The 25,819-nt window shown below is 49.9% G+C and overlaps 10 protein-coding genes across 10 annotated transcripts; 4 read left to right on the top strand and 6 right to left on the bottom strand.

Moving 5' to 3' along the window:
- Positions 1–1,495: 1,495 nt before the first annotated feature.
- On the top strand, positions 1,496–3,370 carry N7443_008549 (sugar porter family MFS transporter; the record flags this gene model as incomplete). The annotated part of the gene is made up of 5 exons (XM_056888605.1): positions 1,496–1,569; positions 1,622–1,980; positions 2,040–2,818; positions 2,868–3,004; positions 3,055–3,370. 5 exons carry the CDS (start codon positions 1,496–1,498, stop codon positions 3,368–3,370), a joined length of 1,665 nt encoding a protein of 554 aa, XP_056737907.1.
- A 434-nt stretch (positions 3,371–3,804) lies between these two features.
- N7443_008548 (uncharacterized protein) lies at positions 3,805–5,471 on the bottom strand (the record flags this gene model as incomplete). Its single annotated transcript, XM_056888604.1, has 2 exons — positions 3,805–4,923; positions 4,977–5,471. 2 exons carry the CDS (start codon positions 5,469–5,471, stop codon positions 3,805–3,807), a joined length of 1,614 nt encoding a protein of 537 aa, XP_056737906.1.
- A 1,192-nt stretch (positions 5,472–6,663) lies between these two features.
- N7443_008547 (uncharacterized protein) lies at positions 6,664–7,452 on the top strand (the record flags this gene model as incomplete). Its single annotated transcript, XM_056888603.1, has 1 exon — positions 6,664–7,452. The coding sequence occupies one exon, from the start codon at positions 6,664–6,666 to the stop codon at positions 7,450–7,452; it is 789 nt and encodes a 262-aa protein (XP_056737905.1).
- An 827-nt stretch (positions 7,453–8,279) lies between these two features.
- N7443_008546 (putative GPI anchored protein) lies at positions 8,280–9,281 on the bottom strand (the record flags this gene model as incomplete). The annotated part of the gene is made up of 3 exons (XM_056888602.1): positions 8,280–8,652; positions 8,707–9,054; positions 9,109–9,281. 3 exons carry the CDS (start codon positions 9,279–9,281, stop codon positions 8,280–8,282), a joined length of 894 nt encoding a protein of 297 aa, XP_056737904.1.
- A 1,959-nt stretch (positions 9,282–11,240) lies between these two features.
- N7443_008545 (putative MFS transporter) lies at positions 11,241–13,061 on the top strand (the record flags this gene model as incomplete). Its single annotated transcript, XM_056888601.1, has 4 exons — positions 11,241–11,395; positions 11,451–11,762; positions 11,817–12,411; positions 12,462–13,061. The coding sequence occupies 4 exons, from the start codon at positions 11,241–11,243 to the stop codon at positions 13,059–13,061; spliced, it is 1,662 nt and encodes a 553-aa protein (XP_056737903.1).
- Positions 13,062–13,213: 152 nt separating this feature from the next.
- Positions 13,214–15,036, bottom strand: N7443_008544 (uncharacterized protein; the record flags this gene model as incomplete). The annotated part of the gene is made up of 4 exons (XM_056888600.1): positions 13,214–13,391; positions 13,448–13,559; positions 13,614–14,787; positions 14,839–15,036. The coding sequence occupies 4 exons, from the start codon at positions 15,034–15,036 to the stop codon at positions 13,214–13,216; spliced, it is 1,662 nt and encodes a 553-aa protein (XP_056737902.1).
- Positions 15,037–15,784: 748 nt separating this feature from the next.
- Positions 15,785–18,127, bottom strand: N7443_008543 (uncharacterized protein; the record flags this gene model as incomplete). The annotated part of the gene is made up of 4 exons (XM_056888599.1): positions 15,785–16,964; positions 17,040–17,566; positions 17,621–17,650; positions 17,705–18,127. 4 exons carry the CDS (start codon positions 18,125–18,127, stop codon positions 15,785–15,787), a joined length of 2,160 nt encoding a protein of 719 aa, XP_056737901.1.
- A 524-nt stretch (positions 18,128–18,651) lies between these two features.
- Positions 18,652–20,508, bottom strand: N7443_008542 (glycoside hydrolase family 35 protein; the record flags this gene model as incomplete). The annotated part of the gene is made up of 1 exon (XM_056888598.1): positions 18,652–20,508. One exon carries the CDS (start codon positions 20,506–20,508, stop codon positions 18,652–18,654), a length of 1,857 nt encoding a protein of 618 aa, XP_056737900.1.
- Positions 20,509–22,126: 1,618 nt separating this feature from the next.
- On the top strand, positions 22,127–23,008 carry N7443_008541 (phytanoyl-CoA dioxygenase family protein; the record flags this gene model as incomplete). Its single annotated transcript, XM_056888597.1, has 1 exon — positions 22,127–23,008. The coding sequence occupies one exon, from the start codon at positions 22,127–22,129 to the stop codon at positions 23,006–23,008; it is 882 nt and encodes a 293-aa protein (XP_056737899.1).
- Positions 23,009–23,424: 416 nt separating this feature from the next.
- glnA (glutamate--ammonia ligase) lies at positions 23,425–24,880 on the bottom strand (the record flags this gene model as incomplete). The annotated part of the gene is made up of 5 exons (XM_056888596.1): positions 23,425–23,864; positions 23,921–24,425; positions 24,612–24,704; positions 24,789–24,824; positions 24,878–24,880. The coding sequence occupies 5 exons, from the start codon at positions 24,878–24,880 to the stop codon at positions 23,425–23,427; spliced, it is 1,077 nt and encodes a 358-aa protein (XP_056737898.1).
- Positions 24,881–25,819: the final 939 nt, after the last annotated feature.

The following is a 25,819-nucleotide window of genomic DNA, read 5'->3' as shown; positions in this document are numbered from 1 at the left end:
CAATTATGGCCATTATCTAAAAATCTAGAAGGAGACAATCGAAACGGGGAGCCGAAAAGGGTAAGCCGAGCCTAGCCATCAGTTCGGGCCACTTTGGGGACTGCAAGACCCCGGCATTCGGCCTCAACCGAGCTGGGGTCTCCGGGGGTATGCACCGGAGTCCAACATTTGGATACCCAGTATAGACGCATTCCGAATAATCAATGCTGGCACTCAATTCGCAATTCACTACTAGAAAACAATAGAAATAGAAATAACTTCAAACTCTTACCCCGAGGTCAGCACTGCGTTCGATGTCTTCGTCCCTTATGATGTCATTCTCCGTTGCCGTCAGCGGCGATCGGTTACTCATCTACCCTTTCAGGCTATTTTCACGTTCCAGGTTTTCTTTCCCGGGCCCCCAGGAACTGGGGAAGTGGCTACGGGACCCCTGAGAAGGAAGGTACTTCCTCTGATCCATTGAACGTTTCATCCTTGGTACCCTTCCGTTGCCCTGAAGTTTGGAGTTTCTATTAGCCAACGGGCCGCAGACCAACATGCAACCCGAAATCTCGGGATCAGCTCGCTCGAAACCGGAAAGAAGCTTCCTTGGCCTTTGTAGAGTCTCGGGGCCAAGGTCAGTGCGTTAGCAGGAAGCCGACGCCGTGGTTTGTCGAAGCATCCCGAAGCCGGGCTGATCCTAGTCGACGTGGCCCTTGGCACGGCATTGCGGCAAAAAGTGATTCTGGTTGTGAGATTTGTAGATAGGATACCTCTGTGACGTAGGGGATGAAAAGGTCATGCGACTTGAGAGGGGATGCATACAGTAAACCCCAGGACCTGAGACTACTCCACATAGGAATCCGGGGAGGCCCATCGGACCCAAAGTACAGACGGTCAACCACGCGAACCACGAGGGGCATGAATCCGCATCATAGATGTGGTCATCCACTCTACTCTCGTTCTGAAAGCAGCCACTGGTTACTTTCCTGAGTTCAGTCCTGTAATGCGTACCTTTACCGTACGGCCCGTGATACCGGAGACTTACCGATGAAGCCCATGGACTTCCCTGGGGCATTGTCGACCGGTGGAACCCGAATGCCGAAATGGGCTGGCGAATAAACCGATCCCGAACCGTGATTTGATGACACCGCGGACTGACCCTCTCTGACCCTCTCCGACCTGTGAAGAGGGTCTGCTCTCTCCTGATCCGGCGTCGACTCAATGCGACCTTGCTGCTCCTTCTGGGAAGTCGTTCGAGCCCGCCCTTTTTTACTATGTTGCTCATGGGGGTGGATCCTAGGCCATTTCGCCGGGGTTCTTAAGCCCCAGCTGTTTCCCCCAGACCTGAAGGGTCTTTTTCCGTTCACACTTCATCTTTTTCTTTTCCGTCCCCAGGCCTGGACTTTTGGACGTTGACTTGACCCGATCCTGGACTTGTCTGTTACATTGACTGTACACAGCCTGTCTTTTGCTTCTTTGATTCTACTCTGTCCGGATTACCCTATCTTCCAGGATGAAGCCATATTTCGGGCTGAGGGGCACCTCCCTCAATATCATGATCAGTATCATTGCTGGTCTTGATTTCTTGTAAGTTGTATCTCGTCGAGCCCAACATATCATTTTCTTAACACTAGTTTAGGCTCTTTGGGTATGACCAAGGTGTTATGGGTGGTCTGTTGACGTTGAACTCGTTCGTCACAACCTTCCCGCAAATCGATACTACCAAGGCCGGTGAGATGGGCCTGTCGGCCGCTGAGAGGAGCACTCGCTCGACCGTGCAAGGTATTACAACGGCATCATACAACTTGGGTTGTTTCTTCGGTGCCATCTTCTGTATCTGGATCGGAAACTACCTGGGTCGCCGCAAGACCATCTTCATGGGATCCTTTATAATGGTCATTGGCGCTACGCTGCAGTCTTGCGCCTACTCGCTTCCGCACTTGATTGTCGGTCGTATCGTGACCGGCATTGGCAACGGCCTGAATACTTCTACTGTCCGTAAGTAGTTATCTATGCCTACCATGACATGTGATGGTCACTAACTTTTATAATTCCAGCTACCTGGCAGTCTGAGTGCAGCAAGTCGCACCACCGGGGCCAGTTGGTTATGCTCGAGGGTGCTTTGATAGCCGGTGGCATTACTATCAGTTACTGGATTGATCTTGGGTTCTCTTTTCTCGACCCTAGTTCCGTCGCGTGGCGCTTCCCTATTGCTTTCCAGAATTTGTTTGCGCTTATCATCCTGTTCTGCGTTATGCCTCTTCCGGAATCACCCCGGTGGCTGACTTTGAAGGGCCGCGAAGAGGAGGCTATCGTGGTTCTGGGAGCCATCCTAGATTTGCCCGAGGACGACCCCTATGTTCACTCCGAGTTCGCCGCAATCAAGGACGCTGTCCTTGCCGATGAGAGTGTCGGCTTCCGCGATTTAATCACTATGGATGAAAACCGCCACTTCCACCGTGTCGTTCTCGCCTACGTCAACCAGATGTTCCAACAAATCTCTGGTATCAACCTGATCACTTACTACGCTGCTACTATCTACGAGAAGTCGATCGGCATGAGTGGTCTGATGTCCCGTATTCTGGCCGCCTGCAACGGAACTGAATACTTTTTGGCATCATTGATCCCCATCTTTATCATTGAGAAGGTTGGCCGCCGGACGCTGATGTTGATTGGTGCCGCTGGCATGTCAATCTCTATGATGGTTCTGGCTATTGCCACCAGTTTTGTAGGCAACTCTCAGGCCGGTATCGCGGCCGCTGTGTTCCTTTTCGTGTTCAATACCTTCTTCGCCTGGGGCTGGCTGGGTATGACCTGGCTGTACCCCGCTGAGATTGTAAGTCTTTTCTCGCCATGATCACTTTTCAAATGACTAACATTCTTAGGTTCCGCTCCGCATCCGCGCGCCTGCCAACGCCCTGGCCACGTCCAGCAACTGGATCTTCAACTTCATGGTTGTCATGATTACCCCTGTGGCCTTTGATACCATTGGATACAAGACCTACATCATTTTCGCGGTCATGTAAGTCTCCTTTACAATCCACTTACTTGCAAACACTAACACTATGTCAGCAACGCATTCATTTTCCCCGTCGTCTACTTCTTCTACCCTGAGACCTCTTACCGCTCCCTGGAGGAAATGGACACCATCTTTAACAAAACCACCAGTGTCTTCAACGTCGTCTCTGTCGCCCGCAATGAGCCCCACCGCTACGGCAAGCACGGCGAACTCCTCATCAACTACCAAGACACCGAGCAGCACCTGCGCCGCGCCAGCCACGTCTCCGAAAAGCGCAAGTCCGGCTTCAATGCTGGGGCTGAGCTGGAGAGCGGCAAGGGCGCTCACATTGAGCATCCTCATAGCAGCATGTCAGACAGCAGCAACTAGACTCACTTGAACTAGCTCATACTATACCCACAACCCCATATAAACATTCGGTTTATGCCTCACGAATGTCTTTATGAACATTTTTGCTTTCACATCTAAGTTCCGCGTCGCTGATTCTGGGTAATCGTGTCTCTGTCCTGCGGACGGAGAGTGGAAATTGGGAATATCTTTTGATTGAGCAGCTGGCTGTTTTGTTGGTATTTTTGTATTTTTGTTTCTTATACCCATGTACATGACCACCCCTTCAACACAAACGATATCATATGGCAGGCTTAAGAGACTGAGTCTTCGAGAATGCCACGTGGGATCGTATATACGATATGTATGAAGTTGGTACAGAAAAGACTAACGAAAGTGGGACTCTTTCAACATTATACACATTCTTGTAATCTCGTAAAAAGATAGTAATTAAGAAGATGTCGCAGTTCTTCGCCTTACTCAGGAGCGTCGTGCTCATCCGCCCTCCTTTCAAACACCTTTCGCAGATCCTCATCATACCTCGCCTTATCCTCCAGCTTATCCTCCAGAAACTGATAGCTATCAAACCCCCAATAGGGCATAGTAATCAACCAAAACGAATCCTCATCAATATGGCTCTTCGCAAATCGCGGCTGAATGTGCCTGTAAAACATATCGAAAATAGCACCCGGACTATTTAATGCATAAGAGCACCACAACGTTCCTTTTTCCAGCCCCTGTTTCAAAATGGGGTAGAATGGAAAAGGCGGTTGCATCTCCGGACTGAGAGCTTTCTCCTCTTCTTCAAAAATAGCCATAAAGTCCGTATGCAGAGGGGTATACTGTTCTTCATCAATGAGCTGCATCGGCTGATTCGACAACCAGCTGGGCGGATGAATCATCTCCACAGGCCGTGAACAGGCCCACTCCAGATCAATAATGCACGTAACATTCCATTCCTTGTCAACTAAAATATTGCTCTGATGCAGATCCGTAAGATTGAAAAAGAACGGTCCGCGCAGTAGATCCCGGCGGAAGAAACACGGCCAAACACTTCGCATTATGGTTAGTCCGCACGCTTGGTAGAAGGCGTCTTGTATGTTATTGACTGCGTTCGGCTGATGACGAAAACGGCTTTCATGGATTGAGAATAGATCGTTAATATATGTTTCGGTGCTTGAGTGAGTGCTGTTTCGCGGGATGTCGATGGGAATGTTTTGGTTCTCTAGATAGTGGATATCGAGAGTGAGAGGTCTGTTGCTTAGGGTTAAGTAGCCCTCATTGTCTAAAGTGAAGGATCCGATTTTTGAGAGAGGGATACGTGATAGTGAGAGGAGAGTGCGAGAGAGGTCGCGGAAGAGAGTTTGTCGTAATTTTGGGTTGTGGCGCCTTTCAGGCCATGTATTGGAAAGCATTTCACCTTGGGTTGAGTCGATGTATTCAATTAAGAGATAGCCTGTTCCTAGCGCTGATGCTTCTTTGTATGTAGTTGGGACATAAGGAGTTGCGATTTGATATCCTAGCAACTTTGAGATGTTTCGGCGAAGAGACCAAAACATGCGTGTCATGAATGGTCGGGACTCCAAGGCAGTGAACTAGAGGTATTAGCTAATAAGTGGCAAGGAGTGGCTAAGCTTTGGATGCATACAGACTGACCAGTGGTCATCCCGAATCCATATAGCTTTGGAATTGGTATTGTTGGACAATTTTCTTGAAGCCACACATATGTTCCAGCCTCACAACGGATCTTCTCATCGATATTACCCGGATGTTTGTTTTCTCCAAGTTTATATGGCAGAGGCAGCCTTATCATCACCCGTCTCCCAGGTTTCCGTGCCATAGCATCAATGTCGATACGAATACAAACATTGAAGCTTCCGTGTGCCCATTTTCGCGGCTCAGCAACATGGCATACATCTGGGGATACACCGAGGTGATGAGCGACGATCTTCTGAAGCAGCGATTGATTATTCTGAATGTGCCTGAAAAATTGAGTTCGCTGATCCCAGTATTTTAGCTCGTGGAGTACATTGTAGTCTTTTTCTTTAGCGACGGAGTAGGTGATTTCCTCGCGGAGCAAGCGGCGAGGTACCAGCCCCGGTGCAAGGGGTATCCCCTCGAGCGAGTCCGTGACGTTTGACATTTGAAGCTGTGACGATGGCAAAGATAAGGAATCGTTAGATAAGTGTTAATGTATGGTAAGATGTACTTTGTTGCAAGGATAATGCATGTGCCCTAGTCCGTATAAAGCTCGGGTAAATGATTCTCCTGTGAACCATGCCATATACTGACAGTACGTTTAAATTATCATGTATTTGGGCTTGGCAAAAAGATTCATCCTTTGAAGATCTATCAAATCATGTGGATGCATAAGTCACTCTAGGTAGCGTGGGCTTTAAGGTTATTTGCCAAGTGACTTGGCCCCGGTCTTTTGCCGAAGCTTTACCCTGTCTCGCTGGCAGCGGCCCGGGAAACGCGGGGAATAAAACCTATTAACGAGATTGTCATGATCTATACTCCAAAGTTAATCTCCCTTCTATCCATTCACCCAAAGCCCGAATATTCAAGCCTCTGAATATGCCTCTTTGCTCGCTACCAAAAGAATTCCATGTCTAGCTGGCGTAACCTCCCTTTTTTTGTGGCCGTGAAACATTGGCTCTATAAACTTAAAGAAATGTTGAAAAGAGGCTCCGTGTCTTTATATAGTGGTTTGCTTTGCGCTTGGGTAGAAGCTTTCAAATTTGGGCTCAGCAAGGACATGTCCTAGCACCACATTACATTCCATCTAGGACGGCGGGTATAAGACTCAGAGGCTGTGTAAATTGTCTGACTTAGAGCCGCATCGCATCCCCGCTAAATACGCTCGGGTTGCAAAAAGATACTCTATGAGGCAGATAATAGGCCAAATGATGACAACACGGCCCTTCCCCAATGAGCTAGCCTCTAGCGGCCCCGGGGCAAGCGAGCACTAGGCGTACGCCCCAAATCCTACAACACCGGCTATGTCCAAACTCGCCCCATTTACCACCAATACAATTAAGCGCTACCGCGGTCAAAGCGTGAAATTTCTAGCACTAGATCAATTTTGCTGAACGGGACCAACATCCTTGTCCAATCCTTCAAAAAAAGATTGGAACTTTAACAAAGCTGCGCCCCTTTGTCCGGGGTTTGAACTCGTAGACTTTGCTTCTTCTACCTACTTCTACTTATATGCTCCGGTCGCCTTTTGCCCTAGCTTCTGTTCATAAGCTCGATCATCACAGCAACTCATCAAACCTACGTTTACCTACTCTGAGAAAATGAAAATGAAAATACACCCATTCAGCATCAGCGCCATGATCATTGGCACTTGTTATCTGCCAGGAGCCGACGCAATAACCAACGATCCCGCTTCTCAATATCTCGAGAAGATGTGCTACCCTAACCTGAGTAACGCAACCCGGGGAACATCGCTTCAGCTATCAACAAATGAGATAGCTGCCTCACTCGCCAGGTCATCTTTCCCCTGCGAACAGGAAATGTACATCGAAGCTGTGTGCACTGCCAACGGTACTACCCCAATCGACTTTCTCGCCGAGCAAGAATGTCTCTGCACCGGTGGCTACTGGGAAGCAGTGCGCGGCTGCAATGCCTGCAACTATGCTCACGGCTACCGTGGCTCACCCTCTATCTCCGCTGCAGCATTTGAGCACTCCACCGCATCTTATGTATCTTCTATCAGCGCTGCAGAATGCCATGTCAGTCCGCCATATCAACCTTTCTCGAATCTACTTCCGACTGTCAATATCACGTCCTTGTATGATAGCCCGTCTATCACGCTAGCCTCGGATCGCTTTCCAAATAATACTGCCGTAAGCAAGTACTTCACTGCCACACGGAGCATGACCCCAGGCAATATTTCGGGCAGTGCGACGGCACGGTTAACCAGTTGGACTAATTACAGTGGATTGAGATATACGCCAACTAGCACCCCGGACACTACGGGGTCTCCGTCTACGTCTACATCTGCAACCTCTATTTCCGCTGCTGGCTCATCTGCTACAAATGGTGCTAGGGCTGGGGCTGTAATGGCGAGAAGTGGAAGATGTCTTCTTGCAGTTATGCTGGGGTTTACGGTGTTGTGATTTACGCTCCTCCTCGTTTTCAGCTTTCATGTGAAGTCTTCCAAGCCTTTTAACTTCTCAATACTCTGCCTAGAACTGGCTTTAATTGCCTAGATTCGGCTGTGATATGCAGCCACACTAAGGTAATGATTTTATAGAGTCTAAATAGGCGGCTATGACTTGTCTGTCTGTCAGGCCACAATAAAGGTTTGTCAGGAGATATTAGGAAAGGATCAGAAAGGTGTTTGAAGAACTTAGAGAGAAATGACTCAAGTTTAGAAAGAGTAAGAGAATTAAGTATTAAGTCCTTCTACATTCTTATCTTGATCCGGCTTCATAATTTTCAAAGACAGACGACATCCTCAGAATTGATACAACTATCGGCGTACGCAGTCACGGCAATCTCTTTCCTTCTTTCATATAACTTCGGATGCTTTGTCATCACATCGTTCGGGCAAGATGGCCGAGTTGGTCCAAGGCGTCAGGTTAAGGTCCACCTTAACACCAAACATTGGTTTCCTGATCTCGTTTACGGGGCGTGGGTTCGAATCCCACTCTTGTCATACCTTTTTGCTTTTTCACTCTCCTCTGAATGTGTATTGTCCTGGGAGTTCTATTTTTGCAATGTTTATGATCGCCTCCGGTCGAAATAACTTCAGGGCTGAAAATGAAAATTTTGCAACGGCCAACAAACTGGTGCAAGACACATCCTACCGTGATTACCAGTATCCATTATTTAAAATATATAAATATACGTTGGAAGCACATTTGGGCCGCCCGTTATGATTCAAACTAGAAGCACTCGATTCACATATATTTACTCGTGCCCATGTGGCCCTTGCCAATCCTCACAAACCAAAGGCTAACGCCGCAATTAAAGCCACAAAGCCAGCACCTGCTACAACCGCAAAACTATTTGTGGACACGCCAGTCGCGGAGTCTCCGACGGTAAGACTGCTTCCTTGGCCTGAAGATGAAGTCGAAGTTGGAGTAGAAAAACCATTGGAAGCCAGCTTGACCGGATCTGTGGATGCCTTAAGCGAAGTCGCATAGTATGGTGCAGAAAAGGTATAACTCTCGGATTTGGCGGCAAATGAAGAGCTTGCTTCGGCGCTATTGGTCTCATAAGCAGACCAGATAGTCGTGGTCGTCGTCTGAGTAGAAGTCACTGTCTTCACAGTGTATGGAGAGTAAGAGGTCCAATAGTAGAACCAATAAGTCCTAAACATCATAGGTCAAGATTGAACGGAGAAGGCAACTCCCACATCAGCTTACCAGTAGATCGTGGTGTAGTAATACTCATAGTCGTAATAAGTATACGAATGCGTGTATGAAGGTGCAACCGTCGTAAACATCGTAGCAGTCTCAGTCATACTCGCAGCAACAGTAACCGTGTTTCCCAAATCACCACTATCATTTTCCCCAACACATCCAGACGTAGGACAGCAGACCTCTCGGCCCCGCCATATGCGACAGTGATCTCCCGCGTCGCAGTAAGACCCATCGCTGCAGCATTCGCCATTTTTGGGTGAGCACATACCAGCATTACCGCAGCAGTTCCACCCACTAGGACAAGTTCCCACCGTGCAGCAGATATCACCCGGGTCGGCGCAGTAGTCGTTGCTACAGCATGTCTTCCCAGTTGGACAGCAGCCCGAGCTGGAGCATTCAAAGTACCCGATGGCACAGGTGTAATAGCTGCTTGCGCGGTCGACAAGTCCAAAAAAATCACGCGTGTCCAGGGTGGCGGGTTTGGCGAGATTTAGGGTTGCATTTGATCGTAGTCGAGATCCATCTTGGAGAGCTGTGCTTGCGAGAAAGCTAGCGAAGAGAACCAGCGAGATCCACATTTGCTTGAGATTTCGGATCAAACTCTTAGATTATATAGAGAAGGTATTGCTGGGCTGAAGCTCGGAGTTGAGGCGTGCAGTGGGGAGCTCCATTGTTAAATAGATCATGTTTTGGACCCTGCGGCTCTGGGCACCGGGGAATTGTGCCTGGTGAAAAACGGGGTACCGTTGCGCCCTGTGCATTGGTGTGCCTCTGGGCGTATTTCTTGAAGTGGCGGTCTCGCATCACGACAAATACGAGGTTGACCTTCTTGGCACGGACACGAGCCTCTCTGAACTTGAGGCTACAAAGCTCGTCGAAGAAAAATACTAGTAGATAATAAGAGCTGTGTAGCTCAATAAATTTGGACAAAACGCCATTATGCTCACGGACTTCCAACACTTTCAAGAAGGGGTATTAAATCGCAGTTCAATAATTAGGGCTAGAGAGTAGCTCCCGCCATTTGCCCGAGAGTAGATCGTGAAAGTGGGTTTCACCCCGAATACGAACCCATGGGCGGATGAATCTTCCAATATAGCTGTGATAAATGTATTAGGTATTAAGTCTCCTGACTTGGTCTCAGCCTGTAGCGCAATGGCGAGTTTGGACAGGTGATCACCTTCTTTGAGCTACCCTGAGGTACAATAGCATTCCATCATCTTTTGCGTTCCGGCAGCAATATGACTGTTTTGAACTTTGAAGTTAAGGGTTTATCAAGGTACACTCATTCACCATTCTCAAGCACCGAAGAGTACTCATCTGCTAAATATCTAGGTCGTTGTTTTCTGATTCATGCCTCAGGCATAACTATGACTAAGTGAGCGAGTAGGCGCTTATTGATCACGTGAATAAATTGCACCGAGACCGGCGATTGAAGCCCAAAAAAATCCTGAAGAAACAGTCAATTAAGAACATACGTGTATTGAAGTTATCGTGCATGGGTTTTGCACCTGGCTGGGCTGAGGCTACTTAAACAACGCAGGGTCACCCCGGCCCAGTAGAATTTGGCCTTCTAAATGTTGCTGGGCGGGAGGAAGGGGGAAGAAAGCTATAGGAGAGAAATATTATAGAAACAACATTTAGGATTCAAGATACAATGCTTGTCAATGTATTAGAGTTGATCAGTTAGGTTAAAATCGACGAGGTTGCCAAACTTAAGCGGAGTTTATTTGGGCAAGAAAAACAGGTCCAACATTCTGACAGCGAAGATCACTGCAAGGGATGGCCTGATCCAAGTCAAAGCATTCCCGAACCCTAAAAGAGTGACCGAGGTCAAGAGCACAAACGAACGCTAAGAACAAAGAACCCAAGAGAATTAAAGTTATCCTCGGTGAGAGCTGTTTACCTGTTGGGGAGGCTTTCCCGTCCAACGCCAACGCCAACGCCAGCGCCGAGAGTCGGAAGGTTTTTCCCGCGACTCAACCTCAACGGTTCAACATCTTTTTTTTCTTTCTCTTTTCATACTATTCTTAGAGGGACGCACTCGTATCTCCTGTCTCTGTGAAGATATAACAGGAGACGTGCGCTCGGACAGTGCCAAGACCCCTCCTAATCGGATTATCAGATCTGAAAACGGGCCTTCTCCGCCTCTTTTTTTTTTCTCCGCTCGGCCAACTTCGTTGCGATACCGCGAGTTTAAGCGGAGTCCCCCGGGGATCTGTCTGTGTCTGCTGTTAGAGGTAGGTTTACGCGATACGCCTTTTCATTTTACTCTGCAAGTTGGCTTCCTCTTGGCTCGTCTAGTCCGGTTTCAGACCTCGGTTAAGGTTGATGAACCCGATCATCTGGGGACCCGCTAGACCTTAAATGAGGATGACAGCCCACTGACAGTGATACAGCGGGATAAGTTCTATACCGGCACGTTCTGGCTTTACCTATGCTTGAAACCTGTTAAGCTCAGTCGCTTAAATAATTTATCGGCGGCTGTACGTCCGAGGAAATCTTGAAAAGCAAAGAGAAAAGTGGGCAAATTTGCGACGATGTCAACACACACTCCAGAATCCACTTTGAGCGGAAATAAGGAGCCAGCATCCGAAGATGTCTGGGAACAGCCACAGGCTTCCTCGAGTTCTCGAGAGCTGGACGATATCAACTCCGACGAGATCAGTCAAGAAAACATCGAGCGCATCTACAGGTGAGTCACGGCCTCGGAGAACGCGACGCTTCATACAGCTAACATTCTACCACAGTAAACTGGACTGGCGCATCATTTCCGCGTTTTGGGTCATCTACTTCATGACCTCAGCCGTTAAATCAAACATTGGTCTGGCGCAGACGATGAACAAGGATTCCGGCCATGATCTCGCTAGTGTGTTGCACTTGAACGCTCACCAGATCTCAACCGCTCTTGCGCTCTTCTATGTCTGCTATGTGGTGTTCGATCTGCCTTCTAACCTGGTTATGACCCGGCTCAGTCCTCATATCTGGATGAGTCGTATTGTGATTAGCGTTGGGCTGATTGGCACTTGCATGACGGCGATGAAGGCCGCTTGGAGTCTCTAGTAGGTTAACTCTTACCGTCCTTTAGATAAATTCCAACACTAACATAAACACAGTCTCCTCCGTCTCTTGCTCGGTGTTGTCGAGGCCGGTTTGTGGCCTGGCATGGCCTTCTATCTTACCCTCTTCTATCCGCCCTCTCGCATTGGGAAGCGCATTGGTCAGTACTTCACCGCTGGGCAAGTCTCAGCTGCCGTCGTAGGCCTTGTCTCTGCCGGCTTCCAAGAGATGGATGGTGTCCGAGGTTATGTTGGATTCCAGTGGATGTTCCTAATTTGGGGTGTCACTACCATGGCTCTGGGCTTTGTCCAGGTCTGGTGGCTGCCAGACCGTCCTGCACCCCCGGGAGAGCCTATCCCTGAGCGCCACTGGCTTCTGCGCTGGCTGCCAACAAGTAAGCCTGCCTTGACCGGCCGGGATGCAGTGGTCCATTATCACGACATGAAGCGCGTATACCACAGTTCCAAGTGGACCATGCGAGATCTGTTGAATGTTTTCCTGGATTGGAGACTGTGGCCGCTGCTTATTATGTACTTTGGTGTTGTGGGTGTGGGTGTTGGCGTGCAGCTCTATGCCAACGTGATCATTGCGGCTATCAACCCGTCGCTGAACGGCGTTGATCTGAGCTTGCTGACTGCTCCTATCTGGATTGTAAGTCTATTGATTTCTCGAGTGTCATTCTTCTGCTAACATATCGCCAGATGGATCTTATCGCTATTCTACTCGTCACTCCGCTTTCAGATCGCTTCCATCGCCACCGCGCTCTCTTCTTTTCCATTCCGGTCCTGATCCAGATCCTCGGCCTGCTGCTGACCAGCTACGCGGGTACTGACGAGAACCCTTGGCCTCGCTACGGTGGTCTTTTGATCGTTGGCTTCGGCCTTGGTCCGACTGTGCCTATCACCATGACGTGGACCGCGGAGATCTTCCAGCCACGACACGGCGAAGTCGGCGTTGCAGCTGCAGCGGCCGTTGTCTCCGGATGGGGTAACACCGGCGTTATCCTGACAACCTATGCGTTGTACTCGGGGTGGAAGAGTGACTCTGAAGCTCCCGGTCGGCAAAAGTACCGCAAGAGTAACCTGGTCATGATCGGCATTCTGATCGCGAGTATTCTGGCTGCCATTACCATGGAGCTTCTCCTTCGCTACGTAGACAAGTGGTACGATGAGCCAGTGGAGGATGGAGAAGGCAACACCGTCGACTACGCGCGTCGTCGTGAAGTGAAGCAGCGTGGTCTTACCGGAATCAGAGCTGGTCTGATGGGCTGGGCGAGACGAGGTAAGGCTAACCTCGAGTAAGAGGCATTTGCTGCCTATGATTTATTGGAATATGGTTGTGAAAAGGTCTTGGCAAAAGTGATATAGATATTATGATAATTTATTAGATTCTTGTTTCGAAGGATACCCCGAATAAACTCATGGTCTCGCTCGACTCTCTAACTACAAGCACCTCACCCCCAGAAAATGTTGATCTTTGCTAACAGGTTGTCCTTCTTAATTGGAACATTCTCAGGGTCGTTGTTGGCTTCGTCGATGGCACGCTGAACAGGGACCTCATCAAGAGGGATGATTTTGGTCCGACGGATTAGTTTATAGCCTCCGTATGCTAAAAGCACGAGAGGAATATCCCTAGATCCGGTGTTAGCCTTTGTCACCCAGAAGTTTCCAGTTCGGGGATAACCTACAAATAGGACGAAACGAATGTGGCAACATCCCAGTTGCCGTCTGTGAAAACCGCAAATCCTCCGGTGAATAGGATGACGACGCAAGAGATCAAGGCGAACCAGCTAGTGTATTCTAAAACAAGTCAGTATCAGAACGATTAAATAAACTGTAAAGGGTTTCACTCACTGGTTATGGGATTATGCCACGGCAATTGGTGAGGTGAAATGCCTTGCTTCTTCAGGGCTTGCAATAGGCGAATATGGTTCAGCGCAATGGCGATCCAGGAGACCAAAGTACCAGCTGCTGTCAAGTCCACAAACCACCAGAAGACGTTCATGGCGCTATTCGAAACGCACATGTAGGACAAAAGAGAAAAAAGGATCTGCAGTAAAACACACATGTATGGGATACCCCACTTAGTAGTTCGAAGGAAGATCTTCGGAGCATGGCCTTTGACGGCCAGACCATACAGCGTTCTTGTTCCTGCCAGAATACTCTGATTGGAAGCAGACCAAGCAGATGTCAAGCAAACAGCATTCACGACTGACGGAATGGCCTTGATACCGGCATCGCTGGCGGCGAGAACGAAAGGGCTCGTCGATGCAGTACCGGAGTCGTCTCCGAGACGGGGGTCAGCGCTTGACACCAACATGCCGACGATCAGAACGGCTGCAAGATAGAAAATGGACACTCGGGCAAATACCCGCTTGCAAGCCTTGGGGATGTTTTGACGGGGGTTCTTGGTTTCAGCAGCGGCCATGGCCAAAGATTCCACGCCGGCGAACGAGTAGACTGCATTGGTCATGACAGCCCAGAAACCCAAGAAACGGCCCCAAGAGCCCGTGGAGATGTATTCGACAAACGGACCGGGATCTTTCCAGAAGTGAAATCCTCGTCGTGGTACGCCGGGCACTCCCCCAAGGTCGATGACCAGGCCCAGAATGACAACAAAGATAACCAGGAGGATCTTCAAGATGGCAAAAATGAATTCCACCTCCCCATAGACTCGGACGAACGAGATGGCCACCGCCACAGAGACGACGATCAGGATGGTCACCCACACGGCGGCGCTGATATCGGTCCAATACTGAATCAAAACCACACTGGCGGAAATCTCACTCGGCACACTGAGGAAGCATCCATACACGACATTCCAGCCGATTGCAAATGACAGCGCAGGGTCGACGAGAAGCTCTGCATGGCGCACAAAAGAACCCGTCACTGGCATTAAGGCGGCGACTTCACCTAGCGCAAACTGAATTGCGCAGACCACAGCACCCACAAACGCATAACCCAACAGAGCACCCAGCGGACCACCAGTAGCAATGGAACCACCCAGTCCCAAGAAAAGACCCGTGCCCTATCTCTCGTTAATAGCCAGAACTCAGAAGTACCCATCGACTCCACCTACAATTGCACCCGCAATAGCAATCATTTGAACATGTCGCTGCGACAAGCCACGAACTAGCCCTAACCGTTCATGCTCGGAAACGATCTGCCCATCATCGGAAGCCGGTCTGAACGTTGGCGGCGACTGCGGGGACAGTGGATCTTCAACATCGTGGACGATGTACTGACTCCCCGCCTTGGTCATGTTGGTGTCCTCCATGGCCGTGCAGTTGGAAAATGTAAACCGGGCCTTTGCAGTGAAGAAATCCTTTCGGCGCTAGACAGTCAAGTGCCCAGGCCAATCACACCATCTGCGTGAATAATGAGGGAAGGCTATTCCTTCTTATCTGGGAACCGAGGCCGAAGTGGAGACTTTAGCTTATTCTTTGACAGGGGGGAGCGTAAAGATGGGGGGTTTGATGCGTCTGAATTGCTTCAAGGTCCATATTTGGCCCGTGAGAGCATCTCGGTCCGGTGATTATGGTAGCAACTGCAACTGTGCCTTTTCTTAGACGCACAAGAAGCAAAATAGTCGAATTGTAGAGAAACGCCATGTCGCCATTCCGTGGTACTGGTGCACGGGCCCGCTCGGTGGACTCCGAGAACCACCCGTTTGGGGAAACTGTAAGACAAAAAAGATGGTAAACATTGTTCTCCTGGTTGTCTATGAATAGGCGTGGAGGAATCCAGAGCCAGTCTGGTATCTTACATCCCGCATGCTCCCTTGCGCCCAGAAGAAACGGAGATCAAGCATCCAGGTACTCGCCGGCCTCAGGCAGGAATCCATACAAGAGGGTCGAGTCCGTCGCTTGTCTCTCCCGACTTGTTCGGAATCGGGATCACGATTTGACCAGACACGCGTACGCTGAGCTAGTGCGCCCTTGAACAATGCTCCTGTCCATACCCGTGAGAACAGTGTCTCAAACAGGGGGAGTTGTATTCGTAACTATCTAGAGCTGTCAAAATCCTCAGACTCCGACGAAAATGGTATGCGAGCCACCCTTGGCATTAAGGACCTTGAAATTTTCTCCAGATGTCGCAATCGGTCCCATCGTAGATGCCTTCGCATTACTATTGACCTTCTTCCCGTCCACCACAATCTGGGCGTTCTTAGATCCACTAGTCGGAACGCAAATAACACCAGTGGTATCCTGAGGAGCATCAATTTGCATCTCAAAAGCGCCATCGCTCTTCTTCTGCCAGGACACCTTGATCGGACCCTGCAATGTACCAATTTGTCCCCTGGCCCAGGTAAGGTTGCCACCATCAACAACAGGGCAAATCTGCCAAGTCTTGAACCCGGGCCCAGTAGGCTTGATTCCAAGAACATAGTTGCTCATCAAAGGCACAATGCCCGTTGACCAGCCGTGGGCCATGGACGTAAATCCTTCCTCATAGGGTGATCCGCCGGGCCCAATACCCTCCCAGAAAGTGATTTCGGGATCATGCGTCGACATCCAGCCATACAAACGCTTAATCTCGTCAAACGCCGATCCTGCAGCACCAACTGTAGCGAACCGGGCCGCTAGCTCAAAGTAAGAAATGAAGGCGTAAACGCGTTCCGAGAACCCTTCCTGAAGGGCGTCGTTGTCGTAGAACGCGTTTCCATACGGACGGGACGTGTTTTTGGCGTAGTAGTCAAGTAGGCTGGTCGCAACCGTGGAGTTAACGGCGCCCGAAAGTACGGACAACCCATTACCGTCCTGGGCGTGGACATTGCAAATGGTGCCTTCAGCTTCATTGGGGCAAGGCCCTCCGTCAAAGAATGCACCAACCGCAGGATCCCAGTTACGGGCAAGTAGCTTGGCGCTAACGGAAGAAGCGCGTGAAGTCCAAGTCTTGCTGTCGGCATCGTGACCGAGAATATCGGCGAGATGAGCGGCGGCTTTTAGAGCGTGCACATAGAGAGCGTTGTAGTAGGTAATAGGGCCAGAACGGGGAAGGAAGGCGTAGTCACCATAGCCGTTCTCTTTATCGAGGAGACCGCCAGTGGAGGTGAGGTTTTGGCCGTAGTAGACGTCCAATGTCTTCTTCATCACGTCGTAGTACTGGACCGCAAAGTCCGTGTCGCCGGTATACATAACTAGATCGGCAGTTGACACTACCCACCACATGGGGTAATCATATAGATCGAGAGTGTAGTTGTTGCTAATTCAAAGTCAAAACTTGTCCAAAGCCTTTACTAACATGGCCGTCAAAATGAAATGAGGGTTGACTACTCACATGCTGGCAGGAGGGATCCACCCATCAGCACGCTGGTGCTCGGCCAGGTCTGCGAGGATATTGCGCGTGGATTCCGGAAAGTTGTGAGACAGGTAAGAGGTCAGGGCAGCGACAGCCAAATCTCCAACGTAGGGGTCACGATCGCGCTTGGCACCATCGAAAAGAACTTGCTTGCCCTGGAGTGTGGGGGTAGCAGAGTTCCTGGGGTCAGTTTCATTGGCAAGGAAAACATCAGTGTCCATGTCGGTGGTGTAGACACCATCGAACCACCACTGAGTGAGATCCTCATCGGAACACTCGAACCATCCGGTGAATGTGTCGGGGGTTCCCATGTAGGCAGACCATTCGAGCTCAATGTTTGAGATGGAGACAGAGCCGTAGGGTTGAGCATAAGGCGCATCGCTCTCAAGAGCGTCGAGCCAGATCTTCATATACCGGAATCCGTGAAGACCATCCGAACACACTTGGGAACCGTGTTCGCAGCCAGTTGAATCCCTCCAGGTATATGGTCCGTTTGCAACAGCAATCTGGATACATTCATAAGTACTTCAAACACTTCAAGCTAGGGATCATTCTCATACTTGATCTGTTCCATTCGTGATTTTTGAGCCCTGTTCAAGGTATCAGCACAAGACCTTTCACGTTCGAACTTTTCTTCCACATACGGCTGGGAGATTATCAGATCGAGTGAAGTCACTGGTATTAGTCAAGTACTGCTGAGTCTCCGAAAAGGCCAGCTTCAAACCAGGATATCCTTCAGATGAATTGGTCGATCCGGCAAACGAGATCGAAACAATACCAACCACATTCTGCCCAAAGTCAACAACAAGCGAAGGGACATCATCGCCTTCGTTGCGTGTCAGAACTGTCGGGTTACCATTTCCATCAAGCAGACCACTGGGATTGATGACAGCACCAGTCGTGTTAGCTGACAGGATACTATAGGGCTTCAGAATCGGGCTGCTTGGCGATCTAACAAATCGATGCCAGCTATCATCGCCGGCGATATCCCTGCTGATGGCAGCAGCATTGCATACCATGCCGGCTGCAAGGCTCGCAATAAACGTTTTTCTGACGAAAGAAGCCATTCTTTGTATGATACTCTCCATAGCAGGGCCGAACCCTATTTAAAATTGTTGTTGATCACCAGGAGGAAGGTCTGTGCCGAATCGCCAATGCAACGTCGCTATATTGTGCCTTTCACAGCTCGGGCCAATTTCTCCCGAGTTTCCAGACATATCATCTAACTTTGAAGAGATCTTTTCGTTCCTGAATAATAAGACTGCGAAAAGATCTCGTCGTTCCCCGCATTCGTCACCGTCCCTGAGGCGGAAGTTGCCGACTGCATACAACCTCGTTCAAACTTTATACCCCCGCAATAGGACTGGCTTCGATCCTCTTCGCTAAACATTATGCCGAGCTTGAATAAATGATAAAGTTACGATGCAGAACGGATCGTGGCTTCGGTTCGGTTTGATTGTTTCTTATTCTAACCCGTTTAGGAGTTACGTCAACCTCTCGAGCAAGAGAACCTTTATTGCAAAAACATCATATTAAAACTTCACTTCAGATTCAGATAGCTCGCCTCAATCCATTGAGTGATGTTAGTCCATCACGGAGCATCCGGATCGGGTTTGTTGCCCCAGTTCCGCGTCGTGATACCACAAACAGAACCCTCATCACCCGTAGGCTCCAAAGCAAGAACGGTGATCTTATTCTCACTCTTCTTCAAATAGCATCCGGGCAAGTAAAGAGTCTGCTGAGGTCCCACGATCCAATAACGACCTAAATTCACACCATTCACCCAGACAACGCCCTTAGTCCAACCGGGAAGCTCGAGGTAGGTATCACCAACGTTATCCACGTCGAAAGTGCCTGTAAAGAAGGTCGGGCCTGAGCTGGATGAGAGCTTCGAGTGTATTGTGCCAGAAGTAGGTGGTGCGTGTAGAGGAAGGGGATACATCTGCCAGTTGGAAAGCAAGTTCGTTCCCACTGTCACGTTGCCCACGATTCCCTTGCGCTGGTCGACAATCCTGGGACCGTAGTTGACACGCCCAAGGTTCTCGACCAACAAGTCCAGAACATCGCTTTTCTTCAAGACCAGGTGGACGGTGCTGGGCACCTCGTAAGTGCTATCGATGACACCGACACGCTTTCCGTTTACATAGACGAGAACCCGATCTCTAGGGGCATCTCCAGGGGCTAGGGTACCATTGACAGGCTTTGTGATGACATGCCTATACAATGTCAGGCCAGTCGATTGGCCCAGAGCTTCCATGTTGACTGGGGCCTTTTTCGTGACTGGCTTCGGGAGAGAATCAAACAGATATACCGCAGGTGTCAAGCGAATCTCGGGAATCGTGATCAACGGCTCTTCCTTCAGAGTGTCTGGAATAGTATCCTTGCCAACATGGTTGCCAATGGTCTCCCGAAGAGCATTGTAAATCTCATTCGTTCGACCACTCTCATCAAGCGGAGAACCATAGTCATAGCTCGTGGTGATGGGTTCGAGAGAGTCGCCCCAGTCAGCTCCATTCTGGAATCCCCAGTTGGTACCACCATGGAACATATAGATACTGAACGAGGCGTTGTTCTTCAGAATCCAGCCGAGATCTGACTGGACCGTTTGGATCGCCTGGGTATTTCCGACATCGGTCTGGTGGGTATAATTGCTGGCCCACTGGTCGAGCCAAGTCACGTAGTACTCGCCATCGAGCTGAGGGCCCAAACTGCTCGGATCGGTCACGTATTCGTTGCGAGCTTTGAATCCAGTCTTGGGATCACCATCTGTCTCGGCGAGAGCGCCGGGGATCTGGCCTCCTTCGATCATCGACTGTTCGCCGCCATCATTGGTGTAGAGAGGTAAACCAAAGGCTTCCTTGAGTATGTCCCTCAGGTCTCCAACATACTTGTGGTTGCTCCCATAGGATCCATATTCATTCTCGACCTGGACCATCAGCATGGGCCCTCCGTGAGTGACACCTAGCTGGGCGATGTCCTTGGCAAGGTGATCAATGTAGGATTTCGAAGCAGTCATGAAAGGCTCATTGTCGGTACGGACGACCATCCCGGGCACTTCACTCAGCCAAGCAGGGAATCCACCCCATTCGTGTTCGCCGCAGATATAAGGACCCGGTCTTAGAACCACATTCAACCCCTGTTTCTGAGCAGTCTTGAAATATTTCGCGATATCGTTGTTACCGGTCGAGTCCCAGGAACCTTGGGTGGGCTCGAGCTGATCCCAATAAATGTAGGAAAAAATAGTGTTCAGGCCCATGGCGCGTGCCTTAGCCAAGCGATCAGCCCATAGCTCATTCGGGATGCGCTGGGGATCCATCTGCCCGCCGATGATTTGGTAAGGCTTGCCATGAAGAAGGAACGTTTCATTATTCCAGCTGAATGGGGCAATTGCTTGCGCCGCTTGGAGCAGTGCAGGTGTGAGGGACAACAACAATAATTTGAAAAGCATGGTAAGATATAGCTTCCAGCTGGAAGGAATGGTTTCAACCCAGAGGGATTGGAAGCTGATTTCAATGGCTTTAAAGCTGTCATTTTAGCGTCCGCTCGAGAGTTGATCGATTACAACGTCGCATGAAGATTCCTTGATCTTTTGCAATGGCAATGTCGATCTTGATCTCGGATGTTTCCAACCCCGCACGCTAGAGTAGAAGGGGACCCTTTCGATGTTACAGTAACGTCTCATAAGCTTTCGAATTATACAATCGCATATCATCGCAGATTAAAAGCGGGACTTATAGTGCATCTCTGCAATCAATGCTAATTTGGTCAATAGTGCACGATGGCTCGGTGCCATAACATGTCTTAGGAATGGCCTTGCGAGCCACCGTGGCGGCTGCCCACTACCACTATTAAAGATGATTCAGCTTGAATTCCAGGTTTGATAGCTGTATTGCCTCCATGCTCATCGACGCATTGGAGAAAGTACGATCAAAACAGGCTCCCGGGGACCTTGTTGTCTTAGCAGTGACAGGTTGATTTTCCGGGCAATCTAACGTGAAGACCGATATTATAGAAATTCTCAAGGCGTGTCTTGTGAGAAGCCATCCTTTGGTTATGACTCCTTGGGCCACGTAAGTAGACCCCAAATGGAGAAGCCTAACGATCATTGGTAGACTTGGATTGAAAAGGAGTTTTTTTTTCTGGCGCATGATCTCATCACATCAACTGAAGAATCTGGATGCAGCTGATTGTGAATTAATGTTGGCTCGTGTGGAGGGTTTGCTCACACAAGCGAAGAAGCTGTTCAATAGGAGCTTTGACCCGAACTGGCCTCCTTGAAGCAAATCGCGTATGATGACAGGTCGATAGGTCAAAAGACAGGCGTGGTGTTGTTGGTTCCAGTGGAGATTGAGGCGATGAATTGCGCGGTCAACGAGGACACCGTCCATGTCACCGAGTGTGGACAGTCGGTGGTCTAGTTGACGTGATAGGGCTGCGTTGGCAACAAGTATGTTCTGGGTGTCTCTCTTCTGACTTCCATCGCTAAAGGATAGCCACAATCCGTCTGTTCTCTAATTGAAGGTCAACCATCTCTTTCTTTGTGACACTGGGACTGTCTCAGCAGTATCAGCCCGAATTCAGTGCCTAGGCCTTGGGCTGGGTGAAGTCTTTTGGTGAACACAACCTCTGTGATGATCAGCGCATGATTTGCTGGAAGTTTTCGCCCGTCGCGGCGGATTTTTGGAGACCTATAGGAGTCACATCTTCAGATGAGAGACTGCTGATCTTTCGATAATTACGCATGGGGTTATGTGTAGCAGTTGGAACCTGGAATATTCACAGACAAGATGCAAGTCTGTAAGTCTGTGCCGAGACTTTCACCTCAGATTGCCGGTGAATCCAGTGTCAATCTGGAAGCTAACCTGATATTATCAAATCACTTTGGGTTCAACATCAGACCGGCACTACCAAGATAGGCAGGTTCAACAGTAGAGAACCGGCGAACCCGGAGATTCGGCGATACCCCTCTTGACTCAGCTATTCGAGCGGTGATGTTGCATCTCCTATCAAGTATAAAGAGACTCCACCCTCCAACATCACCTTTCACCTCTCACCTCTTATCATTCATGTCCCCCTCAACACCCCAAATCACCATCATTGAACTAACCCCCAATGAACTTTCCACCAAACAAATCAACTCCTTCAACCTCCAAAAATCCATCGAAGCCCTCCACCACGACGGAATCGTCGTTCTCGCAAATGCCATAAATCCAGCCCATCTAGACAAGCTCAATGCCCGTATGGTCCCCGAGGCCGCACGCCTCTATGCCCGCAGCGAAACCCACCGAAACTTCGGCAACCATACAGGGAATATCCAACAAGAACCCGTCTGTGAAGCAGAATACATCTTCGAAGATGTCATCGCCAACCTATTCGCGACATCCGTAATAGAATGCATGCTTGGTCCGAATCCTGCTATGCGATTCTATAGCGCGAATACGGCGTTCAAGGCGACTGGGCGGCAGCCGGTGCATATTGATTTTGATTTTGATATGCCGAAGGTGCCATTTGCGTTTTGCGTGAATGTCAATCTTGTGGAGACGAGTGAAGAGAACGGAGCGACGGAGGTGTGGTTGGGGAGTCACCTTGATACTGATCGGGGTGTTATTGATAGGCAGTCGGAGTATGGGGGTGTTAAGGAGGAATTGCTGGAAAAGAGGGGGAGGTTTAGTCCGGGGATTCAGCCTGGACTGCCTAAGGGGGCGTTGATTATTCGAGATTTCAGGTTGTGGCATGCTGGAATGCCGAACAGGACAGATGAACCGAGGGTTATGCTTGTTTCTATTCAGTTTGCAAACTGGTATAGAAGTGATCAGAAGTTTAGGTTGCCGCGTAGTTTGGAAGGGAAGATTGACTGGGGTCGTGTGGTACCTTGTGTTGAGTGGGTGGATGATGGGTTTAATTACTTGCAGGGAGCTCATGATCATGACTTTGCACCGCTGCCATAGTCCCATAGCTATATAGTTACGATTGTTGTTGGGCGCAGTTGAAAACAGTTTTCACCAATCAGTGGTGTTCTCAAACGATGGTTGATTTTCCATCCATGTAATGATTCTATGCTATTGTACGTGTCACATAACCCGAGGGTTGGTTGTTGATTGGATTCAGAAGAAACAAAACAAGAGAATCGGCGAGTGCAACGAGGGAGGGGTAAGATGAACGCAGAGGCAGGCCCTGGCGCCAGGAAAGAAAAGATAGGATAGGGTTCAGAAGAAAGCAACGGCAGAGATGAACAAAAGGCACGGGTCAAAGAGAAAATCTATGAAGGCTCCCTCACGCAGTCAGGCCGCTCTCGTGGTCCAAACTCCCAGTTGATGCCGAGAGGGTATCGGAGCGCTAAGACCAAATGATTATGAATGTCCATTTAGAGGCCACCACACATAGTCTCGACGATGATACCAGTGATCTGGTAGGGATCAGCGTTCGAAGCGGGGCGGCGGTCCTCGAAGTAACCCTTGCCGTCCTTGGCGACCTGACGGGGGATACGGATGGAGCCACCACGGTCGGCGACACCATATGAGAACTTCTCGATGTTGCCGGTCTCGTGGCGACCGGTGAGACGCTCCTCGTTGCCCTCACCGTAGACGGCAATGTGCTCAACGTGGCGGGCCTCGAGCTTCTTCATGGCGGCCTCGATGGCCTTCATGCCACCCTCGGCACGAGTAGAAGCAGTGGAGACGTTGGAGTGAAGACCGGCACCGTTCCAGTCACCCTTGATGGGCTTGGGCTCGAAGGAGATGCGAACACCGAACTCCTCGGCAACACGGTGGAGGATGAAGCGGGACATCCAGAGGTGGTCACCCACTACAGTCCTAGTTAGTCTCAGGGGCAAACATCGACCAGACGAATAGAGAACTTACTGTCAATACCGGGGCAGGGGCCGACCTGGTACTCCCACTGGGAGGGCATGACCTCGGCGTTGATACCGGAGAGGGTGATACCAGCGTACAGGCAGGCACGGTAGTGAGCCTCGACGATGTCACGGCAGTAGACCTTGCCGGTACCGACACCGCAATAGTAGGGACCCTGGGAACCGGGGAAACCACCACGGGGCCAGCCGTAGGGCCAACCGTCAGTACCGAGGAGAGTGTACTCCTGCTCAAGACCGAACCAGAACTCCTCCTTGGCGTGAGTCTCCATCAGGCGGGCAGCCTCGTGACGGAAGTTGAACTTGTTGGGGCTGCCATCGGAGTCCCAGGTCTCGCAGAGGACGAGGATGTTGTCACCCTGACGGAAAGGGTCGGGGAAGATGGCGCAGGGGCGGAGGTAGACATCGGAGTTGTCGCCGGGGGCCTGGCCGGTGGAGGAACCGTCGAAGTTCCACTCGGGGAGCTCGTCAACGGTCTTGACGGGCTTGGACAGAGTCTGTAGTGGGCACGTTAGTACGGTGATCGTGAATACCCCTCTATTGATCACGTGACGCGGATGGGTGCAGTCGCGTGTTAAAGATCCCCGTGCACAGGGCTTATCGTCTCGATAAGCCCCAACACCATCCCACCAAATGTGGCGGTGGGATATCAAGAATGTGTGGGTGTGTGGATGTAAGCTTACCTTGGTCTTGGAGCGAGTGCCACCGACAGCATCAATCCAGATGTACTCAGCCTGGACCTGACCACGCTGGTCCAAGGACATGTACTTCATGAGCTATCAACCGCATGCAAGTCAGTATGTTTCCTCTTTGGCTCAACGGCCATTGTGGAAATCCAAAGTGTCAAGAATCAAACGCACATTCTCCGTGTTGGAGACGACAGTTGAATCAGCAGCCTGGAGAGCTTGTTAGTGTGAGTCACTCGGGAGAGTAGTGGGATTGGACGTACCATAATGAATGATTATGGGTGGGTGTGTGTGTAGAAATGGGGTTTTGAGCTTGCGAGCAAGCAGGGTTATCAAAAGACAAATAAGAACGGAATCCCGAAGGACAAGCAAAACACGAACGGATGGATGGAAAATCCAAAGAGAGGGAAGAATGGAGTTTTAAGAAGGTGGGGGGGGAAGGCAAGGAAGATAAAGATTTAAATTTAGTCACGCCGCGCGAAAAGTGGCTTTTGGGAAAAAAGAGAAAATAATAAAATCACACAAAAAGGGAAGGCGCGGTTCCATATTGAGCCCAATCGGGCTAGTCGTTTTGGTATTACGGTATTAACCCCCTCCCCTTGCAAACGCACACTCATAAAGTGCCTCATACTAAGGACATTCTCGAGCCCGAAACCGGGGTCGTTGGGGAAACAGAAAATCTCTCACTGGCGCATGACAACTCATTCCATATGTAAACTTCTTTTTCTTTGCAGTGTTTCACCTTTTTATATGGTTTAATTTTGAATGTTGAGGAATACAGATCACTTCTCGGTTGTGCGGTTATGGTATCCCCATCTGCCGAGTTTCCACGCCACCCTCAACTCCCCGTGTCATCATCGTCGCATCATACAGTGTCCGGTGCCCGGTCGTCGCCGATATTTCTAAAAATCTAGCAGTGATCTGCCGCCGACGTTGGACTAGTCAACAATTAACTTCTCTCCGAAATGCAGTTTGTCGGTCTTCGAGATTTTCTGGTGTCAAGACCCTGGATCTACCTCCGCATCCAGCACTTCTACACCGTAATATCAATACCGCGTAGACCGCCACCCGAGACCTTCTTATTCCCACTCTCGCTCTTGAGAGGTCCTTTTCTCGTATGATAACCAGATTCTAGCCAGGTCCAATCAGCTGTCGGGCCTTGTAATAGCCTCCATTAATATGATCAATCGCTCCGCTCCCGTTGG

Source organism: Penicillium atrosanguineum, assembly GCF_028827265.1.
Source record: "Penicillium atrosanguineum strain IBT 20685 chromosome Unknown utg000007l_segment0_segment0, whole genome shotgun sequence".
Lineage (NCBI taxonomy): Eukaryota > Fungi > Ascomycota > Eurotiomycetes > Eurotiales > Aspergillaceae > Penicillium > Penicillium atrosanguineum.
This window is presented reverse-complemented; position numbering and strand designations above follow the sequence as displayed.